Here is a 22,087-nt window from a genome sequence, read left to right as displayed (position 1 = left end):
ATGCGGGCGTCCAAGGGCCACATCCCTGCGCAGCACTCCTCCAGCAACTTACCGATGTTGCTGAAGCGCTGCGCCGAGTTAGCATCCCAATGCACTGACTGCAAGTGAAGGACATGTCACACACAATGAGGCAAGCCCCAATCGAACTGAGAAAGCGAGCAAGTGACGGCGCTCCACTAGGTACGCTGCAACAGCCCGTTTCGCGTTCTGACAGACAGCGAGGAAGACACACAGTTGAGGCTCCCACGACACCCGCTGAAATGTGCTACTCTCCGCATCGGCTTTGTTGCATTCTCAGATTGGCGCCGCGACAAATTCACCAGCTGTCTGGAGGGCGCCGCATTTGAGTATTAGTCTTGTATGAGAACATGTTGAAAACCTGTACGGGATAAAGCGTCTCATCACCTGAGGAAGAAAAGAGACTTATTTATCAATTTTCCTTCTTCAGATCTACGCTGCAGCACATCAGCGCACCATCACTCGACAAACCAGAAGTATTTTGTAGTGGTTCGTACTGATATCATGTGACGGTCGCCATGGGGGGGAGAAGAATGAAAGCCGTATCAGGAAGCAACAGCTCAGAACGCTTTCGGTTCCTGAGGTGAAGTAAGTCCGCCCACTTTGGCGTGCCCGAGTCAAGTGCTCACTCGTGCTTGCGGGTCCGGTTGGCCACTCAGCCTTGCGCTTGTGTACGGGCGCCGGCGGATGGCCAGGCGTTCACTGCCAGCGAGGTCCACCAAGCTTAGCCTGGCTGTTCTCCTCAGTCCAGCTGCCTCGGTTCCTCTAGTCTTCGTCAGGGGTGTGTGGATAGGAGTGAAACTCTCCACAATGATCGAAAAGATGACGTGCGATCTGAGGAACAAACGGGCAAATGTCCAGGCTCCTGCATCGAAGACATTCCAAAATGGCGTCCGCGTCCCTCCTCAAGAACTGCCGCTGCTGTAGTTACGCACATGGAAAAACTACATACGAATCGAATGGATTTCTGAGCGTCCAGTCAACAGAGTGATGCAACAAGCTTCTACCTGTGTCCAAGAGTCCACAGCAGCTATAGTCAAGCCAACAGACTTTGCGTGATATCCCGTTTACCTCGAAGACATTGCGTTGAAGTCAGTCCTCGCGAACCTCCTCTTCCGATCAGCTCTGAGTTAGAGGACAACGCGTGGCGGCGTCATCTTAAAAGAACATGGAGCACACCTCTCGCCATGACCGGATCCTTCAAAAAGAGCCGGATGAGTGTCCCGGCTGCATAAGGCGATTCTCATATTTTCAGGATGATGCACGAATATAAGCAATCTGCTGAGCGCACAGCACTAGCACTCTGGGACGCACATGTTCACTACCAAAGTTCCCAAGGAAACAAGTGCTGCGTGAAACGGAAAGCATTTCAACCCGCTTCAGAAAACGCGGGTTCACACAGAGATTAGTGTCACGTAACAACTCTTCTGTTCGACCGCACTGTGTGGGCTGGTGCACATCCAAATTCAGCAACCCTTTTTGTCCATGAAATGCACATTGAATGGGAAAGGTCAAAAGACAACTCACTGGTGCAGCGTGTGAAGCACATCTGCAACTGTTTCTACTTCCTGTTCGTGCATGCCATGGACGTAAAAACCTCTACAGGGATCCTCCTTGACCTGCAATTCACAAGGTCGCACATAGGCTACGGCAGGAGACTTGCCACTTGTTCCTCGACATCACGGTTATTCTACAGTGGGGTGATTAACGGATGTCGGCACAGAGGAAAGCTCTTCCGGAAGGTCTGCACAGAATGGATTTTGAAACTGTCTCCCTCCACAGAGATACCCCTCGCTCGTATCTTTGTCTCAGGCAATCCCAGGCACTTTCGAAACCATCCGACTTGTATCCGGTGTCTCACTCGGACGGCAACGGGTGTTACAGTACAGGAAGAGTGGCATCTTCCGTGAGCAGAGACGTGTTCCAATTACGAGTGGCAAGAGCATGCGAGGGGGAGCTCGCAAAGGGCTGCAGGTCTAATCGTGTGGGACTCTTTACCGGCAGATTTTCCGCTGGATGTTTGTTGCCTCTTTGCCCGTCTTGGAGAAGATCGTTCACACGCTCCATATAGATCTCAATGTAAGAGACCTTGACTGTAAATCTTGGTGCTCGTCGATCATCGTTTCCTCGCGCCGTGTTGGAGGGGTGTGCCCTTGCACTGGTGTAGGGAGCATGACCCATCAGCTGTCCTCTGTGGCAGTTTTTAATCCGAGAAAAAATTTCTGCAGGGAAGGAGGCTAGGATACGCCCACGTCTTCTTTGTCTTACGGCGAAAATGAGACAGGCTCGGAAAGAGTTGAAACATGTGACACTGCAATTCACATCTGCGTAACTCCACTGTCTGCTAGCGACGAGGGCACTTGGCCTTCACGCAAACGAACTGGCACAAGAGAGGGAACAGGTTTGTCATCTTGAAGCGAGGCGCATTGTCAATTGGCTTCTGTTTACGAACGTCCTCTCAGCACACAGCATGATTGCTTACCTCTTGCCGCCAGCTCGATCAGGCCGGCGTCCTTGAAGGTGCCAAAAATGCTGTGAGTCTTGCCACTGCCCGTCTGACCATATGTAAGGATGCTGCCGTTTACTCCTGATCGAGAATGCACACAGCCCACTTTCCGGCAGCAAGGTGGTTCCGGCCTCACATCTCGATGTCGCTCTCGTTACCAAAGCCAATGGCCGTTTCCATTCAGTTTCGCGCGTGGAACGTGCGGAGCCTATCACAACGGCCGATCCCAAGTAACCAGAGGACGGGCCAACGAGCACCCTTCACCCGCCAGTCTTTCGCGTCCTTACCTTTGAGGAGGGGATCAATCAACGGCTTTGCAATCCACTCAAAAATCTCCTTCGTTGAGGCTGCACGGCCAAGTGTGACACCCCGAGCAGCTCCTTATGCAAGCGCAGTCCTGGCGTTTCCAAAGCAAAATCCGCCAGCAACGTAGAGAGGAGGCACCTTGTTAGCTGCGGCGAACCCGTTTCCCTAACAAGCCTAACGCACCTCTGTCATCAAAGCATCTGTCGAATTGGTAGACCGAACGGCCATTCTTATAATTGGCCTGCGACACAAGCTGTTCTCCTAGCTCGCAAAGCCTCCCCGGACTGGTTACCGGATAAATCTGCGTGTACTCGGGAGAGACTGTCCATCCGCACTGGTGGCCTTCTTGTCGCTGAATTTGGCACGAATCCACATTGGTTCTAGAGCACAACATAGCCATGTAGCTCTTTTCTAAGACCCGCCCTGGCGAGCTGCGAATTCAGTCGAGAGAGCAGGGCGGCTCTGTTCTTCCGGTCCCGCCACTGATATATTACCAGACAGTGACTCGCCGCAAAATCCTGCTGCATCTGTTTTTTTTGGTTGCGACTCCAGCCGTCCATTGTGTGCCAAGGCGTTAGTCGTAATCAACAGACAAGCTGTATATAAGCATATATATATATATATATATATATATATATATATATATACAGTGTGAGTTCGTATGCGTGTTAATTAGTTTCACTGAGTATCTGGAAATGCCTGGTGGGTGCATATAGAATAGTCTTGCGTAAGTTCGGCACATTTGTGACTTCATGATGTGTTTATGATATGCATGCTCCTGTGAGCCGATGCCGGCCGATTTCGCTTTCTTACCTCGCAGCTGAAAAGCGGCCTCAGTCGTGTGAACACACGAACTTTCGCGCTTGCCCTCTGTGCTAGTGGCATTGTGCACACGGGATTGTCCACATGCGAAAAGCTGTTTTCGTATCCAGTGGCAGCCTTGCCAGGATTCTAAATCGAGCTGCAAGTGCGATTTGCATTGGACGCGTAAGTAAAACAGGCCTAATGTGAGACTTTGACATACTCCTGTTTGAATGGACTGTCCACCCTCAAAGGGCGATCACGGCTCACGTTGACAGCGACATCGTCTACGGGCTCCTGACAAAGGAGACGCCACTTTGGGCGCTTGATGTGACTTTTTTCGCAGTCCCCAGACTTGGAGAGCAGGAGCGAAAAAAGCATGTTAGCGCTCGGACATCAGGATGTAACGCTGATAGTGTGCCACAAGCTGAACAATCAAAGCGAGAGAAGCCGGTTCGGCTGTTGCGACGATCGCGTCGATAGCATGCCATTTGTTGCTCGGACATTGATCATGTTCGCAAATATTTTCGCAGTCCTCTTGTACGCCCCACGAACTGCTCCGGGGCCCTCGTGTGCGCGTAAGCCCTCGTGTGCGCGTAAGCCCTCGTGTGCGCCTTTGCGTAGCCTGGTCACGCCCACCGGGTGAACTTTTCCTTGCCTGCGAACAGAACGGGTCCAAATCTACGATGTTGATCTTAGTGACTAAGTGTGCGAAACGGGTTACTTTCTTCCGGGATTCGTTGAGGATCCAGGCAAGTGCATCGAATTCGAAAGAAGCAACCTGGCCATCAGCGGAGATTCAGGCACGACCGCCTCAACAAGCATCGCCTCCAGGCTGCCATCTCGGAGATCCATCGGAAGACATTAGTTAGATAGTGGTGGTTTTGCGATAGTGGCCGGAAGACGCTCCATGTGGCACGGGGTCCAAGCCCGACCGCATCTCTGACTACGGAGTATCAGACAAATTGCATGTAGTCAAAAGCTCGGGTGCCAGTGCACTGTGCGTTTCATGATCCGGTCACTCTCTTGCCGAAATGGGGATGGTGACACGGCAGTTGCAACGGCTCATCGACGATGTCCGGCGCACTGGGAGGCTCGAGAGCCTTGAGGCCGCTGCAGCTGCTATACGGGAGAATGTACACAGCTTTGGAACATCAGTGCCCCCAGGTACGTCTCCTCTCTGTCTCCATCTGGGCTTCTTTGACTGTGTGCCCCTGCAACTTGACGACTGCCTATCTCAAATGAAAAGAGCTGGGAGGTATGGATGACAGATAGTTCTCTGTATTCTCTGTCCGGTCGGTGCACTTCTTGAATCCGTCAGAGGTGCCAACTCCCAACGTTTGGACGCTTTTATTCGATAGAACTCAAAATGTCCTCTGGCTTCGTCAACGTTGCGGCGGAGACGCATACCTCAAGGTCTGTGATATCTCGAAAATGTGGATCGTGCCAGAGTCCCTCCAGCTGAGTGTAAATACGGGTCTGCGACCTTCCTGCACAGGCTTACGACCAAAGCCTGAACAGACTTGCACGGTAACTGAGGAGGAAACCTCTGGACGGTACAATGCCTCTAAATAAGGACGTCAAAACGACTTGTGGATTTCCCTACCGGGTTTTCTATACTGTCCTGTCCCCCCCCAAAAAAAGAGTTGGACCCCGAAGAAACCACGTCTAAAACTCCGCTGGTTCCTCATGGTTTCCCGTATGGTGCATCTCCCCAATGTCTCTTGCCTGATGCGTACAAGTAACTGCCACGACGTTCCGTCTTTTTCAGTCAGGGACAGTCGTGCATAGCATGGGATCTATTCCTTTATGGAAAAGACCCCTTTTCCTCCCATTCCGCGCAGATGTGCTGGTTGACTTCGCGGAGTGCACGTGCGCTCTCGGGCACTACGATAAAGCAGTGGAAGCAATCGAGGTGAGCCCCCAAACGATAGACATTGACAAACAAACGATGGAGAGACGAGCCTCTCTGCCTGTGGATGGGAAAAGGATCGGTCTCACTATGATACGAATCGGGTCCCCTCAACATGTCGGATATCTCCTTCTTCAGCTGTACGAGACGACAGAGCCCGAGACTTCGCAGACGCTCGCCCGAGCAAATCTGCTTCGGTACGCTTAACAAAACGACGACACGGTGTTTTCCTATCCCGACACCAAACTGAGTCTGCGCGCCGCGTGAACCCACAGTGACGAATGCTCGGGAGCGCTTGCGGGAACTTGACACTCTCGTGTACTGGTCGGAGTCGGCGGTTTGTGACTGTCCGCTACAGAGTTCCGAACGCTTCCTTTGCTTTCTGGAAACAAAAACCCCGTTTTTAGCTCACCTGGCTGGACGGGAACGTGTTCGGTCGGCGTGCCTAGAGCCTCTTGACTACTCACGAAAGAGTCAACACACACACACACACACACACACACGCATGGATCCGTGTGAGGCGGGCGTGAGCAAAGGACAGCCACACGTTTGAGTTTCTCTCGCATGAATCGTGGCTGTTGGATTCGTAGGGGAATTCTGGAAGCGCGCCGGGCGAAAGCGCTTTGCCTGACGGGCAAGCGCCTCGTGCGTCAAGTCCTCTTCGCGTTGTCACTTGTTGACGAGGCAACAAGAATCATTCTGGCAGGACCGAAGAAGGATAGGCAAGTCAGCCGAGTGCGTTGCACCCCTGGCCAAGGACTGCTTGTAGCCCGTGAAACCACGGAGAGCTATTTGAAGAGAACGTGCGAATACGATTCCCACTCTAGCAGCATGTCGATATTGGATTTTTATGCAGACAAGTTCTGTCGATGTTAAATGCCAGTTTGGCTTTCGTTTCGATCGTACGCCCCCTTTTGAGGCCTGGCTGGAAGAAGTACTTGGTCAGTGCTTTCGAGAGCCTTCTGCGATCAGTCAAGTGAGTGCGCCGGCTTAGACCAGGCCAGTTGCCAATTTCGATGAGATCCGCGACAGCCACATTTCTCCGGAGGCCACAAGTTTTCCGGCTACCCACCGCATTCTTGCGCTTGTTTCCGCGCGCTCCTGGAAATTCTTTCCTCGGATCGTGCGCCGCATTTTTGCAGTTGCAAAGGCTCGTTCACATCCACCGCAGCGTGCAGGCAGTGTCAACGCTGCCCCGTGGATTGACGCACGAACGATGACAGATCTCGTACTGGTATGCTCTTGCGCTGCCTTCCCCGAGGCCTTGTCGGCAAAGCTCAAGCGGCCGCTGTGATGCTGGACTTATTCTTCACGTGGCACGTGCATCCCTACGAAACACGAGGCTCCCCCCGGCGTCATGCCGATGTCCGTGTCCTGCAGTGCCGCAGTTGCAAACCAGTCAGTTGAACGAGTCGCCAAAGAGCGCGTTCATTCTGGAAAACCAACCCAGCCTTCTCAGCCTATATCAGATATCGCATGGAGAATCAACTTGATTCTCCAGTATGCAAGTTGTCTAGAGGACGCAGGAAGAATTGTCGACGCCTTCAAAGTAAGCTTGTGTGCAGCATCTGGATACAAATGTTTCAGCTGTTTCCTGCCGCTACCTTTTCTACCTCCTCGATTGATTCGGACGGAGAAACGGAAAGCCACAGGGTGTCCAGCAGGTGAAACCTGCACTGGAGAGGGTCGTGGGTCTCCTGTCGCGCGCCGGCACAGGAGGCGTTCTCATCGACGTGGCATGGTGTACCTGCTGGCATTGCGATGGCGTTATGAGAAGGTCTACTGCGTGAGCAGAGGCCTCCACAAGCAGCTGATTGGCAATCGAGAAGCGACATGACCTTCGATTACACACCTGGGACTGGACAAAGGGGAAGAAGTCAGTACGTGGGAGACGAACGCCAGGCGTTTGTTAGAACCGAGTTCATAAAGCGTGCACTGTGTCCTCACCTGCAGGCCACAGACGACGCTGTAAAGCTCCTTGCCGAAGACGGGCCCGATGTGGCGTCGAAAGCAGAAATTCACACGGAACGGACGGTTTTTGAGTGGAAAGTTATGATGTAAGCAAACGCCTCACGCTAGTCCCCGATAGTTCCCGAGTCGGTCGATTGGCGGCAGGAGAGAATGCACGGAGCGCACATGTGGTGCGGCGAGTCGCCAAGGAGTCGCCAATCTGCTGAAGATAGATGGCCTCTCTACTCATTTCCCACAAAGCTGCAAACAGCGGAACTATCCATACACGCCATCTTGATTTCCATTTGTGATCCCTGTGGGCTCCCCAGGGCCCGAGTAACGCTGGCAAGGGGTTCAGAGCCGTTGGTGGCAGTGGTTCGAAAGGAGGCAGAGAAGCATGTGTGGTCTCGGATGCAAATGACGGCTCTTTTCGCCTCACGTCTCCCGGTACCCGAGGCAGCAACGGGGCTCGCAAAATCCTGGGCACTAGTCGATCCGGACTTCTTTACAATTTATTCCAAAGCATCTGGAGACTCCTGTGCGCAAGCCGACGGAGCACTTGAAACCGCTCTCGCGGGTTTGCCAGCTGTTACAGCGTCTGCTAACGAACAGCTAGCCGCGGGGCTCTTGGCCAGAACAGCAATGGAGCTGAACTTGTGGTCCCTTGGAAGCCTCATGGTCAAGCGACTAAAGCGGTAAACGGTAATGCTTGATAAAGGGATAGCCACTGCGCAGAGCCTCCTCACAGCCTGCAGCATGGACCGTCGAATCGCCTTTACCGAAACTACACTAGGTGGCAGCAGTCGGCAGCAGTCAGAGACTCTGAAGAAAAGACAGTAGCGTCAAGGTCTCTGCAACATCTCGCCGCAGTCACGCACACCTGAAGACGTCCCGCCGGATGCGCGTTCGGAGGCGCGATCCTCCATCGCTGGTCGCCTGTGTGACCTAAAACCTCATAAAAAGCACGCGGCTCTCAATTCCGCTCATCCCTGGGATCCCCGCGACGCTGTTGGCGGTGCCGCCAGAGAGGCATCGCACACGTTCTTACGCCTCGTGTGCAACTCTTTATCTTCAGCTGGAAAAAGCTCACGAGTCGATGCACCTTGATGCAAGAGCTGCTAGCAACAGAACTCGATGTTTACCTCTCGGAGTGCGAACAGCAACCGGTGCCGGACCAGGCGGTATCAGCAGAGGAAGAAGAGCGCCGCATGGACGCATCGAGGGCACGAAGGGTCCACGCTGTGAAAATCATCGAAGAGTGCCTAGTCACCGCTGAGCAAAATCCGTTCTGCTCGGATTTCCGAGAAGAGTGCTGTGTTAGCATGTGGAACATGGCCCGCCCCCTGCTTCTCGAGCCTTCCCGCAGTCTCGTCTATCGAAGCCTTCACAGGGTCAGCGCTTAGTCAAAGCCAGCGGCATGTCGAAACCGTCTTTACACGTTTAGGTTCAAAGAGGATGGCACATGGTTCGCGGGGCGAGAAAGCCAACCTGTCCAGGCTGTAACGCACGCCAGCGGCAGACTTCGAGAGTTGGATGCAGCACGTTTCAGTGCATGAGTGCATGCGGAGGCGCGGAGGCAACTGTCGCTGACAGAACTGGACCTGGACGACGTACAATCCCGCCACACAGCGGAACCTGCCACGTCGCGTGTGTGCCTGTCTTGAAGTTAACGCAACAAGGGGGCGAGATCTGACACGGGTCGTGTCAGCCGGCCTTTCGTAGCGTGTCCGGTTTTCTTCTGCGGGCAGGCTAGCGAGACGCTCGAGAACATGGAGTCCTCTCTCGCCACTCTCAGAGTGAATTTGCTCTACCAAGTGGCGCTCTGTGAGGCGCAGGAAGACCTCCCAGCTGTGGCAAAAGAGTCGATTGCAAAGGCGCTCTCTATCGATTATGACAGCTCGTCAGATCCGTCCACAGTTTCCGCCTCAGTGGCTTCGGGAAATACGGTTCATCAGTGGGATAGCTCGAGCCTACGAGAGCCCGCGGAGCGGCGGAGTTCACGAGGCTTGGATCAATACTTGAAGACTCTCTATGAATCCATAAGGCCCCAAGTGGTTCTAGACGACGAGTTCGTCACCCTTGATCAAATGCAACTTCTTGTCGATCGAATCAAGTCGGACCTTTCACTCAGGTATGCCGTTCGCTGCGCGACTAATCTTTTCCATAGCGCTGGTTGCGCAGCCTTTGGGCAAACAGCGCAAAAGGGCATAAACAAGGAGGAGGCCTTGCCTGGTTTTTCGCAGTCACTGGAGTGCGACCTTCGTCGCATGTCGATGTTCCTTCACCAGGAATTACCTTCCCAAGATTGAGACGCTGAAGGATCAGGCGCTGGCGGAGCTTGCGGAATCCGGAGATAAACCGGCTAATGAACTCCACGATCCTGCAGAGGCAGAGATTGCTCAGTGTGCTCGGGAGGAAAAGATCGATAGGCTCCTACGGCTCATGAACCACGTTGCACAGCAGGCGTACATGAATGGCCAGTTTTCTGTGGCGGCCACCTTCAGCAAGATGGTGTTGCGTCTCACAGAAAATCGGAAGGACGAGCTCGCGCCCATTCTTCGGGACGAAGAAGAGAAGGCTGCTGCGGAGCGCGCCGCATCTGAGGCGCCACCGACAGTACGGCTGATGGTGCCTGCCCATAATACGCAGACTGCCATCGCGGTGGTCCAGTCATGCTACACCTTGGTAAGACGTGCGAGCATTACTTGCCCCGTCTCGTTATAACACACGGCGCTAGACATCAGTCGTTTTTGAGGGGACCGTGTGGAAAGAGCAGCACGTCTGGTCACAGGATTGTATCAGCCAAGGCAAGCGAAGGCTCTCTCGGTGACCAGTCTGTTTGAGAGGTATGGCGCGTCTGCCGCGTCTGCCGCGTCTCGGCAAATCCGTCACTCCCGAAACAGGCGGGACACAGGAAAAACGAGGAACCACGACCTGCTACGGGCCAGAGGGTCCACCACGCATCCCGCGCCTCCAACGACGCGATTGTACTCTTCAGGCCCTCTGCTTGAGTCAGATTCTCAAGACAGAGTACAAAGAGCTCCCCGGTGTCGATGCTGGCACCGGGAAGGGGCCGGGCGCCTCAACGGAGAATGAGGAGTTCTCGATGGCAAACGCCGTCAGGCCGGCGGGACACAAGAAAGTCGCTGCAAAGGCAATGAAAATGAAACAAGACATTGCTCAACTTCTGCTTGTAGGCACTCGCCTCAGGTAAGCATCGGGCGGATGCTGGCGCCCGCCAAAAGAAGAGAGAGATCGGCGTTCGAGCAGGTCCCTCAAACCTGCACTCTCTGCGGGTTTGAGGGTCTGTGGAAAGACGGTTAATTTTTTCACGAAACCCCCGTTTGGTTCTTGCAAAGGCGACAGACTGTAGCCAGGGGGAGACGACGGGCGCACACAAAAAGGTTGAAAAAAGCGACGCTTCGGCTCCGCCTCACTCCGTGTCTTCATTCAACAACGGACCACAGACGGTTGGTGTCTCTACGTTGCAGAGACGTGGAGGCTGAGAACCACCGGGGTTCGACAAACCGCTGTGCCCCCGTAGAAACACTGGCGGCACGAGAAGCGAGTATAGGAGACGTGCCCGGAAACGAGATAGTCCCTTGCCGGTGATCCGTTGTCCACAGCAAGGACTTCGAGCAATTTTGGCTAGTAGCCAACGGCGCAATCCACTTTTGGAACTTGCACAAGCACATCTTGGAAAGCAGAGCGTTTGATCGGACCATGAACTTACCTTTGCTTGAGCACGTACAAGAACTCCAGAAAGATCTTCTGGTCAAGCACGAAGTGTTTCCCGCCACAAATAAGCTTCTCCTCCAGAACCTCACCCTTTTTCACACACAGCACGCCCTGGTAAGCATGATCGAAACCCTGTCAAAGGCCCCCGTCAGCCGAGACGGGCAATGCACACCGCCACGTGCCCGCTCATACTTCTCTTCTCCCCCCCCCCCGCGTTAGCTGTCGGAGGGAATCATCTGCCAAGGGTGACATCGTCGCGAAGCAGAAGGAACGCTTCGGTCTTTTAACGACGCTCGCTTGAAGGTCGGCTTCTTCTCAGCTGCTTCAAACGAGCGTCCTGACGCATGGACCATCTTCATTTCAGTTGAACCCTCCACGTTGTTTTGCACACGAGCCGAAACGCGCGACAGCACTCGATCTGCTCTCTGTTCGTACCTGGTACTGTGCACGACGTAGGCGATGTCGAATCTAACCGCTGCTGAAGAAGCAGTCTCTCGAGCTCTCCCCTTCCTGGATCGAAACGGCTGCAAGGACGCCGTGGCCTCTCTCTTTGAAGGTGGGGCAGCAGCCTGCACGAGTTCGCCGTGGATAGAGCAGCTTTTGAAGACAAACGTCAGCAATGACGCGTCTCTTGCGCCGACATCGTCTCCTCTCAAAGCCGGCAAAGGAGCAAAACAAAAGGCCTCGCCGCCCAGCGCTCTCGCGGAACTGCCTTCGGACCTCATGGGCGGGGAAATCCGAGCTGTCATTCTGATGGAGGTGGGGTTCATCTGCGACGGGGCTGCAGGGGGGAAAGACCCGCCGCTAGCCAGATGCTGTTGCGGCGTGCTGTGGTACTCGTAAAAGAGTAGACAGGCGTAAGGGCCACGAAGGATTAAGCACGTCGCGTCCTCTCTAGTGCGGAGATCCAGTTGTGCTCGATAACAGAGAAGAAGAATTCGTCTGATCGCTTGTGTCGGGTTTGACGCTCCGTGGAACCAAGGAAACGCCTGCGGGTTCGCGACTGGCGACGTTATGCCCTCTCGCCGGCGGAACCACGACACCAGGCTGTTCTTTTGAAGGCGTGTTTGTGCGGGTGTCTCCACCAGCGGATGTCCACGGAGACCGACTTGCAAGTGAAAGAAGGATTGATCACGCGGTGCTACGACATGATCCAAGCCATGCCCGCCGAGACAGAGCTCGCGCGAGAGTTGCAAGCAGAGATGAAGACCCGTCTCGCCGTCAGGACCTTCAGCGCGCCTTCCCTATTTCTTCGCCTCTCGCTAGCCTTCGCCCTCGAGGCCGTCGGAGAGGACAGGCAGCACGTGCCGTACACGCTCGCGACCGCACTCAGCAGGCGCAAGCGGCTGTGGCTCGGCATAAGCCACGCAGTTGCGGGGTTGAGCCTCTCCAGTCTCCATTCAGACTGGTAAGATGTTTCAGCATTCGGGGGCGACGCCCTTTGAGTTTCACCCCATGTGTGGCGACACCTGGTCCGTGATCTCAGTTGGCCTCCTGCAGGGTTTTTCTTCTTTTCCGCGTCCATTTCACGAGGGCGTATCCATTGCGGTGTTGCGCCCGCCCCTCAATGTTGCACGCGGTGAAGGGAGGGTCGGGAAACCATTTGTCTGCTTTCGGTAGTCGTGTGTGCGTTTCCTCAGGTCCTGTCCGAATGCGGCAAGTTGTCAGTCCCTCGCCCTGCTGCACTTGCTCCAAGCATGCCAGTGCGCGAAGTCAACGAAGAATCCTTCACTCGCGCTTTTGACTTGTCAGAGTCTGTGGAACGTGGTCGCGGCGCTGACTCGGGTCGAGGAGCTTCGACGGGATGTGATCAACGCGCTTCGGACGGCGTTGCCAATCGTCGGCGTGGCGAATCGTTCAGACGCACTGCCGACGCTTGTCAAAATGTACCTCGCCCTTCTGTCGTGTTTGTGTGCGGAACGAGAGTGGAACGACGTCGTCGCCGTCGCTGACAAGGCCTTTCTGCAGCTCCCCAAGTATGTCCACAGTCAGGTCTTGCGGCTTCAGCTCCTGGCGATCAGCAAGAGGGAAAAACATCCCTTTGAGGAGATCCGCGAGAAAGCAGCGAGCGAGACTGCCTCAGAAGGAGAGCTGCTGCTCTTCTGTGCCCGGGCACTGCCGGCGGGCCACGCGGACGCAAAAAAACTGTACGCGAGGGCCATAGAAGTCATGGAGGGCTCCTCGGACATCAAGGCTGCAGAGGCGCACCTCGAGCTCGCAAACCTGTTCCTGCTGGCCTCAGAGCCGTGGTCGGAGGTGGCCAAGCACATCCACGCCGCCCTCGCTCTCGCCGACGAGGCTGACGACATGCAGCGGCGCTGCAGCCTTCTCAAGACCTTTAGAGGCGACAAGGTGAGGGGCAGGGTACAAGCGACACTCAGTGCCGTCTGTGAAACGAGTGAAGCGTCTTCTCGTCTGGAGCAACTGCCGGAAGGCTTCAGCGACAAGCATGCTGGATAAAAGGAAGGCGGCGGAACTCGTCGCCTACACCTCCTGGTCCACATGCAAACGTTCGCAGGCGAAAGCCCATGATCCTGTTCGTCGTCTTGGACTCTCCTCCGTGGCCCTAGCGTGCCTGCACGAAAAACGGCGATCAACAGCCTCCGCTGGAAGCAAGTCCACGTAGCAGAAACTTTCTTGAAAAGGCCTCCGGGAGAAGACATGCACCACCCTGCTTTGAGGCGGAACAACTCAGTTGTCTTCTCACTCCGTAATGTCGCTGTTCCCGGAAAGAGACTGAATTGGCGCGCAGGGCGGCTCATCGGATGGGAGGCAGACGAGCTACATCCCCGAGCTCGGATTCGACATTTACCAACGTGCCAAGACACTGGCACTGGTGTCTACTCCAGTTGCGGAAGAATTCCTGGCTGCTCTCTCTGACGCGACCAGCGCAATAGTGGAGCGCTTTGCAAACTCAACAGGTAAGGAGCATCTAGGGTGAGACGCGACTTGTCTCTTCGCGTCGAAGGAGCCGCAGCTACTCAGGGACTCGGCCAGCGGGCCGAACAGGGTGCTTGGAAAAGGAAATCGAGTTGTGTCATGAGACGAGCGCTTTCGAAATAAAGATGCGTCAGATATCTTGTGATCCAAGGCTTCTAGGATAACCCAGACACAAAGCCAAATGAGCTGGAGAAAGATAGCCCCGGGGATAGTCAAGGGTTTCTTTTCAAGTGTTCCGCAAAAGTACAGAATTCCTCGTTAAGAGACACCGGAAACGTCAGCTTCACCTTTCGCACTCGCGAGCTCTCCTGGAAAGAAACAGAGTGTTCCTCGTGACTCTTGGAGCAGCCTGTAGCTAATGCTTGCTTACGTAAAAAGCTAATCGCTGGACCAACCTGTGGGATGAGTGTATGTGCTGTTTCGAGGCACGCTTCTTGTGTTCAGAGAACGCTGGGACAGCCCCGGAGACCTTGGAAGATACCCAACGTTGCTCGGCTGTCCAGATGGAGCTTACAGAAGACAGAGGGAATGCAGATGTCTCAAACGTACGTTTTAAAGAGACAATGTTCAGGCCGGTGCTTTTTCGCAAAATCCTCAGATGCACGCAAACCCAGTAGACGCCAGACTGGGCGTGTAGGCCTCTCCTGTTTTGTATGTCTCTCCGTTTCCCCTGGTTTCGCAGCTCTTCAGTTTAGGAAGCGAACGGTCGTGGTGTTTTGTGAAGCAGCCGTAGTCTCCTCACTTCCAAACTTGACCTAAGTGTTGGGAGCCCTCCTGTCGGCACATTTTTACGCGGGCAGTTTGTCGAGCGCGATGTCGCTTCTCTCCGTCTCCTGCAGAAGACTGGCCAGGAGCTCGCCGAGAAAGTGCTCGACATCAGAGACATGGCAAAGACCCCGCAGGTGCACGGGGATCGGCCGATATCGAGACACCCTCATTCCGCTCCAGACTCGAGTACAGACCCTGGGGAATCTCGGCTTTTCCACAACTCGCGCGAGCACAGGCGCTTCGAGAATTGCTGCCTCACGACGGATGCTTGCCGAAATCTACAGAACATTCTCTTCCAACTCGGCCTCGAGGCCTGGGCCATTCCGGTTTTGCACCGGCACGCCGAACTTTTACGAGAAGCTGACTCGAACCCAGGGCGGTCGTTCAGCAGCGCGTTTCTCCACCTCGAGCAAACTTTGTGCGGCATGCGCCTTGCACGAGCGTTCCACGGTTGCGAGAGTGCGACGCCTGAGGAGCGCGCTGCGCTACCAGCGATGAGCTCTGTAGTCGATTCTACTTTGGAGTCGCTCGGCAAGTTGATGTCTTCGCTACTAGGGCGCGGGTGTGCGTCGGCGCACGTGCCCGCAGCGGGGCGCGAAGCCGACGCAACCTCCTCGTTCTACGTTGAGCGGTTCCAGCAGGCTTCCGCCGCCAAGCTTTTCGCCGATCTCGCAGAGGAGTTCTACGTTTGGGGCGAAAGCCGAGCAGCCTTCGAGTTCGCCAACGCAGCGCTGCAGACAGCCCAGAATGAAGACCCTACAGACCCCGACGTGGTCGTTCGAGCGGCGGGTTGCCTCGGCGCACTGAACTGTGTGGAGGAGGCCGACGCTCCTGCGCTCGCCTTTCTGAAGCGGGCTCTGAATGGTGGAGCGTGTGACGGGGCTTCAGCGTCGACTCTCGCGGCCGTGGCAGAAACTCTAGCAGTGAGCGAAACTCATTTGCAGGGAACAGTGGCACTAGCTTCCTGGACCTCGCACAGCAGTAGCAACTCAGCTCGTGTCCCGCAGCGTTCCATAATCTCCAAACCCCTTTCTGGGTGAAGAGCTGCCAAAAGAATTACTCGCGCATGGTCCGACTGTGTCTTTTCAGTTGGTTCGTTTTCGCCCTGGGAAGTCGGCACTTTTCGACGATCTGCTCCACGGCACCCTGCGCGCACTCGAGGAAGGCGACCAGTGCAGTCGCAAGAAAGAGCCGCATCGCGCGGGAGCAAAGAGGTTCAGAAGTGATCTGTCGGTCGACTGCAGCCGACTCAATGGCGAAGCCTCGATCCGTGCAAAGATTTCCGGAGAGACACTGCTGGAAGAAGAAGAGGCGTGGTCGAGCCCCGTGCTTCAGAGTTTGTGGACAGCGCGGCTGAAGCTGCTGGCGATCAAACGGGCGGTAGCTGATCAAGAAAACAGACTGAGAGTTTACACCCCGGCCGACATCCTCGACGTGCTCGCCAACACGGTTCTCTCGGAAGTCCAGGTTGTAGTGGATTCCTTTTTGGCGTCTCCGTTGCTGAGTTTCATCCTTCCCCACCTGGTTCCCTTGTTCGTCAAGATGTGTGACGTGGCCGAAATCCTCCTTCAAGACCCAGTGGGGTCGGCTGGTGAAGGCCTTCAGCAACCAACCCGAGCGGCTTCGGTTCGCGGCGCAGGATTCCACACACCTACCTACAGCCAGGAACTCGATGCGCTTCTCTCCCGTCTCCGGCGCATGGCTGCTGTGAGTCTTTCAAAGGCCAGCTGCGCAATCTCTGGCGAGACGGGGCTTTCCGGCACTCATCTAGCGAAGCCTGATTCTCCAACGCGCTTGCGTGCGCACGTGCACCCGCGTACGCAAAGCACCGATGCCCGCCGTGTTTGTAATTCCCAGTGGTCCATCTCTTCGCACGGAGGCGGTACAAGGAAAAGTGCCGGATAAAGTCACGAGATCGAGGCACACAGGAAAGCACAAACAGTCTTCCCCCTTCTGGAACCCAGTGTGCATGTTAAAACTGCGGGACAGCTTGAAGACACGCGCTGACGCCGAAAGCGAGGTGTCGACCGGCAATTCTAACGGAACAGTTTTTGCTTCAGAGTGCGTTTCAAGGGGTGTCTGCGAACCATGCCTGTTTCGCCGGCCGCGTCCAACATCTTCGCGGCACCACAACTCGGTTCTGTGAGCCTCGTCTCTCTCTGGGAAGGCGGATCGTTTCCATGGCGCGGAGTTGTCGCCCCACCTGAAGTGCGAGGGCAGTCCTGGCTGGAAAGTGTGTAGGCCTCGGTCCGTTTCTTTCAGGTGATCGGAGACCGGATTGTTTTGCCAAGCCTTCGCCACAACGTCCGTCTTGAGCCGCCGGAGATGCTGTCATCGCTGCACCAATCCGTGAAGTTCTTCGGCGTCGTTCGGGCGCGCTTGGAGCGCCTTTCCTGCTACACACAGCTGCTAGATCCTGCCTATCTGACTGTTTCCACGTGCCCGATGACGCCCCACTCCATGTGTTCGCTGACCGGAATGGCGGAGTTTCTGACGGCCTCACGCGAAAAGAGCGCCGTCGACGACTGGCTGAGGAAGAGTGCTCGGCAGTTGGATCATCGCGCCGGCCAACTCAAGGACGCGAGGAGGCTTCTGCGCCGGGCTCTCGACAGCCTGTCCGATCTGTGCGCGATGCCGTACCAGGCTTTAAAGGAACAAGCCGAGAGAGAAATCGCTGAGCTCCGGCGGCAGGTGCTGCAAAGTGTACGAGGTGTTGGCCACGCTCCCGTTTTCAGTTTGAACGAAATGGAGACATCCCTCTTAAGTGAAGTAGCGCTGCTCAACCTGTGCGTTGCTCATGCTGATCAAGAAGTGCTCCATATGGAGAAAGCTGGCGAGACGGACACGGAATTTGTAAGCTCCACAGAACGTTCGCGCTGCCTATACACGCTGGGTCTCACGCATGAACATGCGAGGGCGTCATTCATTCCGTCGGGGACTGCGCCGTCAGTTCCCGCATTTGCACGTTATCTTCGCGAGAAGCAAAACGCCAAGTGTGCCAAAAAGTTCGGATGTGAGACTGAGGCCGGCTTGCGTTGACCAGTTCTTTCGCCGCTGACAAGTTAAGAACGCAGAATCGCCGACACCGCATTGGGCCACCCCCACTGGTTAGGTTACAAAGGTTTTAAAGAATTTGCCTCACAGCCGTCTTGACGCTTCACCTGTCTACACCTCACGGGGAGTGAACACATCGGCAGACGAAAGCTTGTGTCTCTGTTGACTCAATGCAAGAAGGGAGACAACAGACACCGCCATCCGTGAACCTGTTCCTCGTGCCCGATAGGTCCTTCAGCTGTGGGATACCGACATTCTAGCATCGGGCAGTCGCGTTCGGATGGAGATCGAGGACTATCGAACTTTTTTGGTGGAGGTGAGATCCCGGAGAACCATCGGAACCGCTGGCCTTTGCAGATGAACGTGCATCATCGTCAAACTGCCTCCAGTCTTTTCTTTGTCAGGGTCGTCTGTCCTATTCCTCTGCAGCTGTCTTGTTTGTTTGTGATGGGCTGTAAGATTGCCCTGAGTCACCTGGCGAAACGCGCAGGCGACAGCGCCGGCGCAGGTAGCGAGTGCGGTGCCCAAGCACTGTCAAACCGTGCGCCCCGAACTCTTGAAAAAAAGTTGCGGCTGGCGGCGTGTTCGCTTCTCGCAGGTCTCAGCAGTGCCTCCCAAGGGGAAAGGCCAAGCGGGAAATCCGCCGGCGTCGCGCGTTCCGCCGTGGCAGGGGACTCCTCTCCGAGCGCCGGTGGAGAGCAGTCAGTTTTCGGCGGCTCTCAAGGAGGTTGAAAACTGCTTCTTCTACTGTCTTGCTGCTCGAATGTACGATCGAGCCAAGGCGATTGGCCATACGCTTCACACTTATGGCGGCGGCAACACCAGCAACGACAGCGTGGAGAGAACCTTTCACTCCCTGACAACTTTGCAGGCGCTCCAGACCGTCCACCGCGCCGAATGGATCCATCAGAGTCTTTCGGATCCAACGGTGTTGGAAAACGTTTTCGGGGATGAACTTCGGCGCCTGCAGAAACTGTGGGCACATCCGGCCGGACTCGAGCGTGTCCAGCAGTTGGAGGCGTAAGTTGCTGATGGCGCGTTGACGCCAGGACGGGAAGATCCCCGTCTAGACACACAAAGGGAGTTCGAAAAAGAGGCTGCGCCTGGAACTCCCACCGGGCACATAGATGCTCGAGATGGAGCCTGTAAGATGTCAGCAGCTTTTTCGATGCGTGGGTTTTCTTCCGGCGAGTTCCCGGTTGAACGCGACCAGAAGCGGAAACAGAGTGTACCCTGGAGCTGTGACATCCGCAACGCCTGTTTGCCGAGTTGCGCACTCCCAACGTGGCGGAGCGCGTCCTCGCCTGCTTTGTGTGTTGTTCCATGGATTCCCAGGTGTCTTTCCAGGAAAAGCCCGTTTTGGCGAGCTCAAAACAGCGTATGGCAACTGACATCCCGAATGATTCTTCAGCAGATCTGTCCTCGGCAGCTGTGCGTGGTGTCGCTCCAGTGCCTGGACCAGTCTTTGTACTTGGCGGCAGCTCTCACTCTGCAAGGACTCGAAGGAGGGGAGGGAGGCGCCGAGTCGGTCTGTTACTTTGTCGAAAAAGTCGCGCTACCTCCGCAGCTGAGAATGGCCGACGTAGACTCCGAGACTCCGAACCCGCACATCGAAGCCATTCTGGTGCACTTGATGAAAAACCTCGAGCTAAAATTGCATCGCGCTTCCCTTTACGAGCGCGCACAAGCTTTCCAGGAAAACAGACCGAGCCGAGAATGCCAGCCGCAACACCTTTTGTTGCTGCTAGATCCCTGTCTCGTCCCGTTTGCGTTTGAGAAGTTCGATGTTACCGTCAAGCTCTTTGGATCACGCGTTTCGAGAGACTACAGTCTTCACTTTTTCGCCCACCGAATGCTTCAGGCTGAGGGGGCCTTCTCTACACCCAACAGACGATCGGTCTCAGACATGAACCTAAGTTTCGCCAAAGAAAGCGTGATCGTGCTAGCTGACCCTGCCACGGAGGAAGGCGAGTATGAGGAGCGGCTTCCGTCTTCTCCAACAGGTCAACAAAAGAGCAATGATCAGGCAGCGGCGGCCCACGACTTGATCGCCTCCGATCGTCCAAATCACTGTGCAAGGTAATGGAGCTGCATGTGCAGCCTGGCCGGCTCAGCCAGTTTAGAGCGGTGCGCTTTCCCGCGTTCGGGGCACTCGTCGAAACCAGTGGTTTTGCTCCGTTAGAGCCCACAATCGCCCAAACCCAAAGAAGAAAAGAAAATGGCATGGTTGTCAGAGGCGCGAAGAAACAAGGAAAACACACACAAAGCAAGACACAGAGATGAAGAATGGTTGAAGTATATTCCTCGGTCGTCGTTTCGGTGGAGTCGCCTGGGGATATCAACGAGGGCATTCCCAGTGCTGTGCATCCCGAAGTTGATCCCTCCAACGCACGCGTAAGGTTTTGTTTTCAGTTTCTTCCTCAGGTACACCACAGAGGATTTCATCGACTGCATATGCACACAGAGTCCTCAAGTTGTGTGGACTCCGTCTATTGAGCCGGTCTTACGGACCAGCATCAGTTCGTCGCGGCTGCTGGCCCTGGACTTGAGTCATCTGATGTTGATCGGAACCCTTGACTGGGACTCCCACAAGGCCGCCATGCACGGTTTGCCTCGGCGCTCTTCAAAAATAAAGCAGAAAATACCATTGACATGGAGCGATTGTGACTTGGTGCTCCTCCTTTCTCTTCAAGGTGCGTATGACTCCAGACATATATATATATATATATGTATAAGCAGAAAATACCATTTACATGGGGCGATTGTGACTTGGTGCTCCTCCTTTCTCTTCAAGGCGCGTACGACTCCATACCTATTTCCATAGCCGTGTTTGTGAATGTTTTGGACACTGAGCATGAGTCTTCCAGGCACGTATCCAACCACATGTGCCTACGCCTTTCTTAACCGACGAAGACTTTTCCTAACCACACAAGGCTCTCGTCCGCCGTAGGTCTTTGTTCCTTCTTTGGCGTACACCTGCCGAGGCGGCTCTGCAGCAAGACACAGAGAGTCTGTGCACAGCGGGGCCAATAAAAAGCAGCAGTTCGTTCATGCCCCTGCCTTCACTAGTCACGGCAGAAGACATTGCTGTCGTCCACTTGCTGTTCCTCAGGGGTCAGCGCCATTGTTTTGAATGACTACTCGTCGCCAGAGGCTGCCGTCAGACAGGGAGCGAGAACTCTCAGCGAACTGCTCATGACCCAGCAAACACTGGCAAGCATTGCGTAAGCTGCTACTGGAATGCAGCAGTGGGGGGACAAGTGCTTGCTTCGAAATGTGCGGTGCGAGGGAAAAGGGTAGAAGAGCGTCTTATGTCTCCAAGACGGAAAATGTGGTACATGAATGCGCATTCTGGCAATTCCTAAATTGCACTTTTCGGAGCAGAGAATCGGAAGGCGTTATCGGCGTCCTCTGTAAGATGCGGGCGTCCCTGTGTTCATGGTCTCTCTCGCGTCACTTGTCTCTGATGCTCAGCACCTCCCTTGAGCCGAGTTTGCGGAACCTTGACAAAAAGCGCAGCGGCGGCGCTGCCACATCAGACACGCATTCCGGGTCCGACTTCAGGAAAAAATCTTCTGTCGGGAGTGCTGCGGGCGCAACGGATCTAGGGGCTAAAAAGCAAAGCGGCGCGCCCCGAGACGTATCTGCGGACCTCCCATGTGCACGGGACATTCCTGACGCGCGGTCCCTCCCTAGTGTAGCAGTGCTCTACGGTATTCCGTGGATCACATCGAGTCACCCGGGTAAATGGCAAGCGAAAGGAGACCACGGTAGTGGTGGAGCTTCAAAAGCAAAGCCCAAGTCGTGAAAAGACCGTTTCACCACGGTTTGGCGTGACGCGATATACGCAGCTTTGAGGTAACAAATCCCGAGTGTGTGAAAAGAATTCGACATCTTTTGCTTGCGATATAGTGAGCACCGGGCAGATCCATCGGTGAGCACCGCTAAGAGTGTTTCGGCACCGGGGTTCTGGACAAAACTGCATCTTACCTCAGCCAGTCAAAGGAGTAGAGAGGGAATATCACTACGTTCTCGCACCCCTGGCCGCAAGTGCCTCGTCACCTCGTGCACTAACGCACGAAAATAGAGCTTGT

General features: G+C 55.1%; 2 protein-coding genes across 2 annotated transcripts; one reads left to right on the top strand and one right to left on the bottom strand.

Moving 5' to 3' along the window:
• Window positions 1–1,541: 1,541 nt before the first annotated feature.
• On the bottom strand, window positions 1,542–3,715 carry NCLIV_033720 (conserved hypothetical protein; the record flags this gene model as incomplete). The annotated part of the gene is made up of 6 exons (XM_003883568.1): window positions 1,542–1,637; window positions 2,017–2,207; window positions 2,501–2,605; window positions 2,812–2,871; window positions 3,014–3,182; window positions 3,644–3,715. The coding sequence occupies 6 exons, from the start codon at window positions 3,713–3,715 to the stop codon at window positions 1,542–1,544; spliced, it is 693 nt and encodes a 230-aa protein (XP_003883617.1).
• Window positions 3,716–4,665: 950 nt separating this feature from the next.
• On the top strand, window positions 4,666–21,801 carry NCLIV_033710 (conserved hypothetical protein; the record flags this gene model as incomplete). The annotated part of the gene is made up of 24 exons (XM_003883567.1): window positions 4,666–4,798; window positions 5,476–5,740; window positions 6,924–7,092; window positions 7,497–7,600; window positions 7,823–8,188; window positions 8,569–8,884; window positions 9,242–9,624; window positions 9,782–10,178; window positions 10,492–10,703; window positions 11,120–11,345; window positions 11,688–11,990; window positions 12,320–12,639; window positions 12,872–13,583; window positions 13,984–14,152; window positions 14,616–14,716; window positions 15,011–15,862; window positions 16,029–16,646; window positions 17,202–17,792; window positions 18,223–18,309; window positions 18,592–19,013; window positions 19,341–20,072; window positions 20,418–20,686; window positions 21,106–21,217; window positions 21,468–21,801. 24 exons carry the CDS (start codon window positions 4,666–4,668, stop codon window positions 21,799–21,801), a joined length of 8,193 nt encoding a protein of 2,730 aa, XP_003883616.1.
• Between the last annotated feature and the right edge of the window lie 286 nt (window positions 21,802–22,087).

This window comes from Neospora caninum, chromosome VIII, assembly GCF_000208865.1.
Source record: "Neospora caninum Liverpool complete genome, chromosome VIII".
Classification (NCBI taxonomy): Eukaryota; Apicomplexa; class Conoidasida; order Eucoccidiorida; family Sarcocystidae; genus Neospora; species Neospora caninum.
This window is presented reverse-complemented; position numbering and strand designations above follow the sequence as displayed.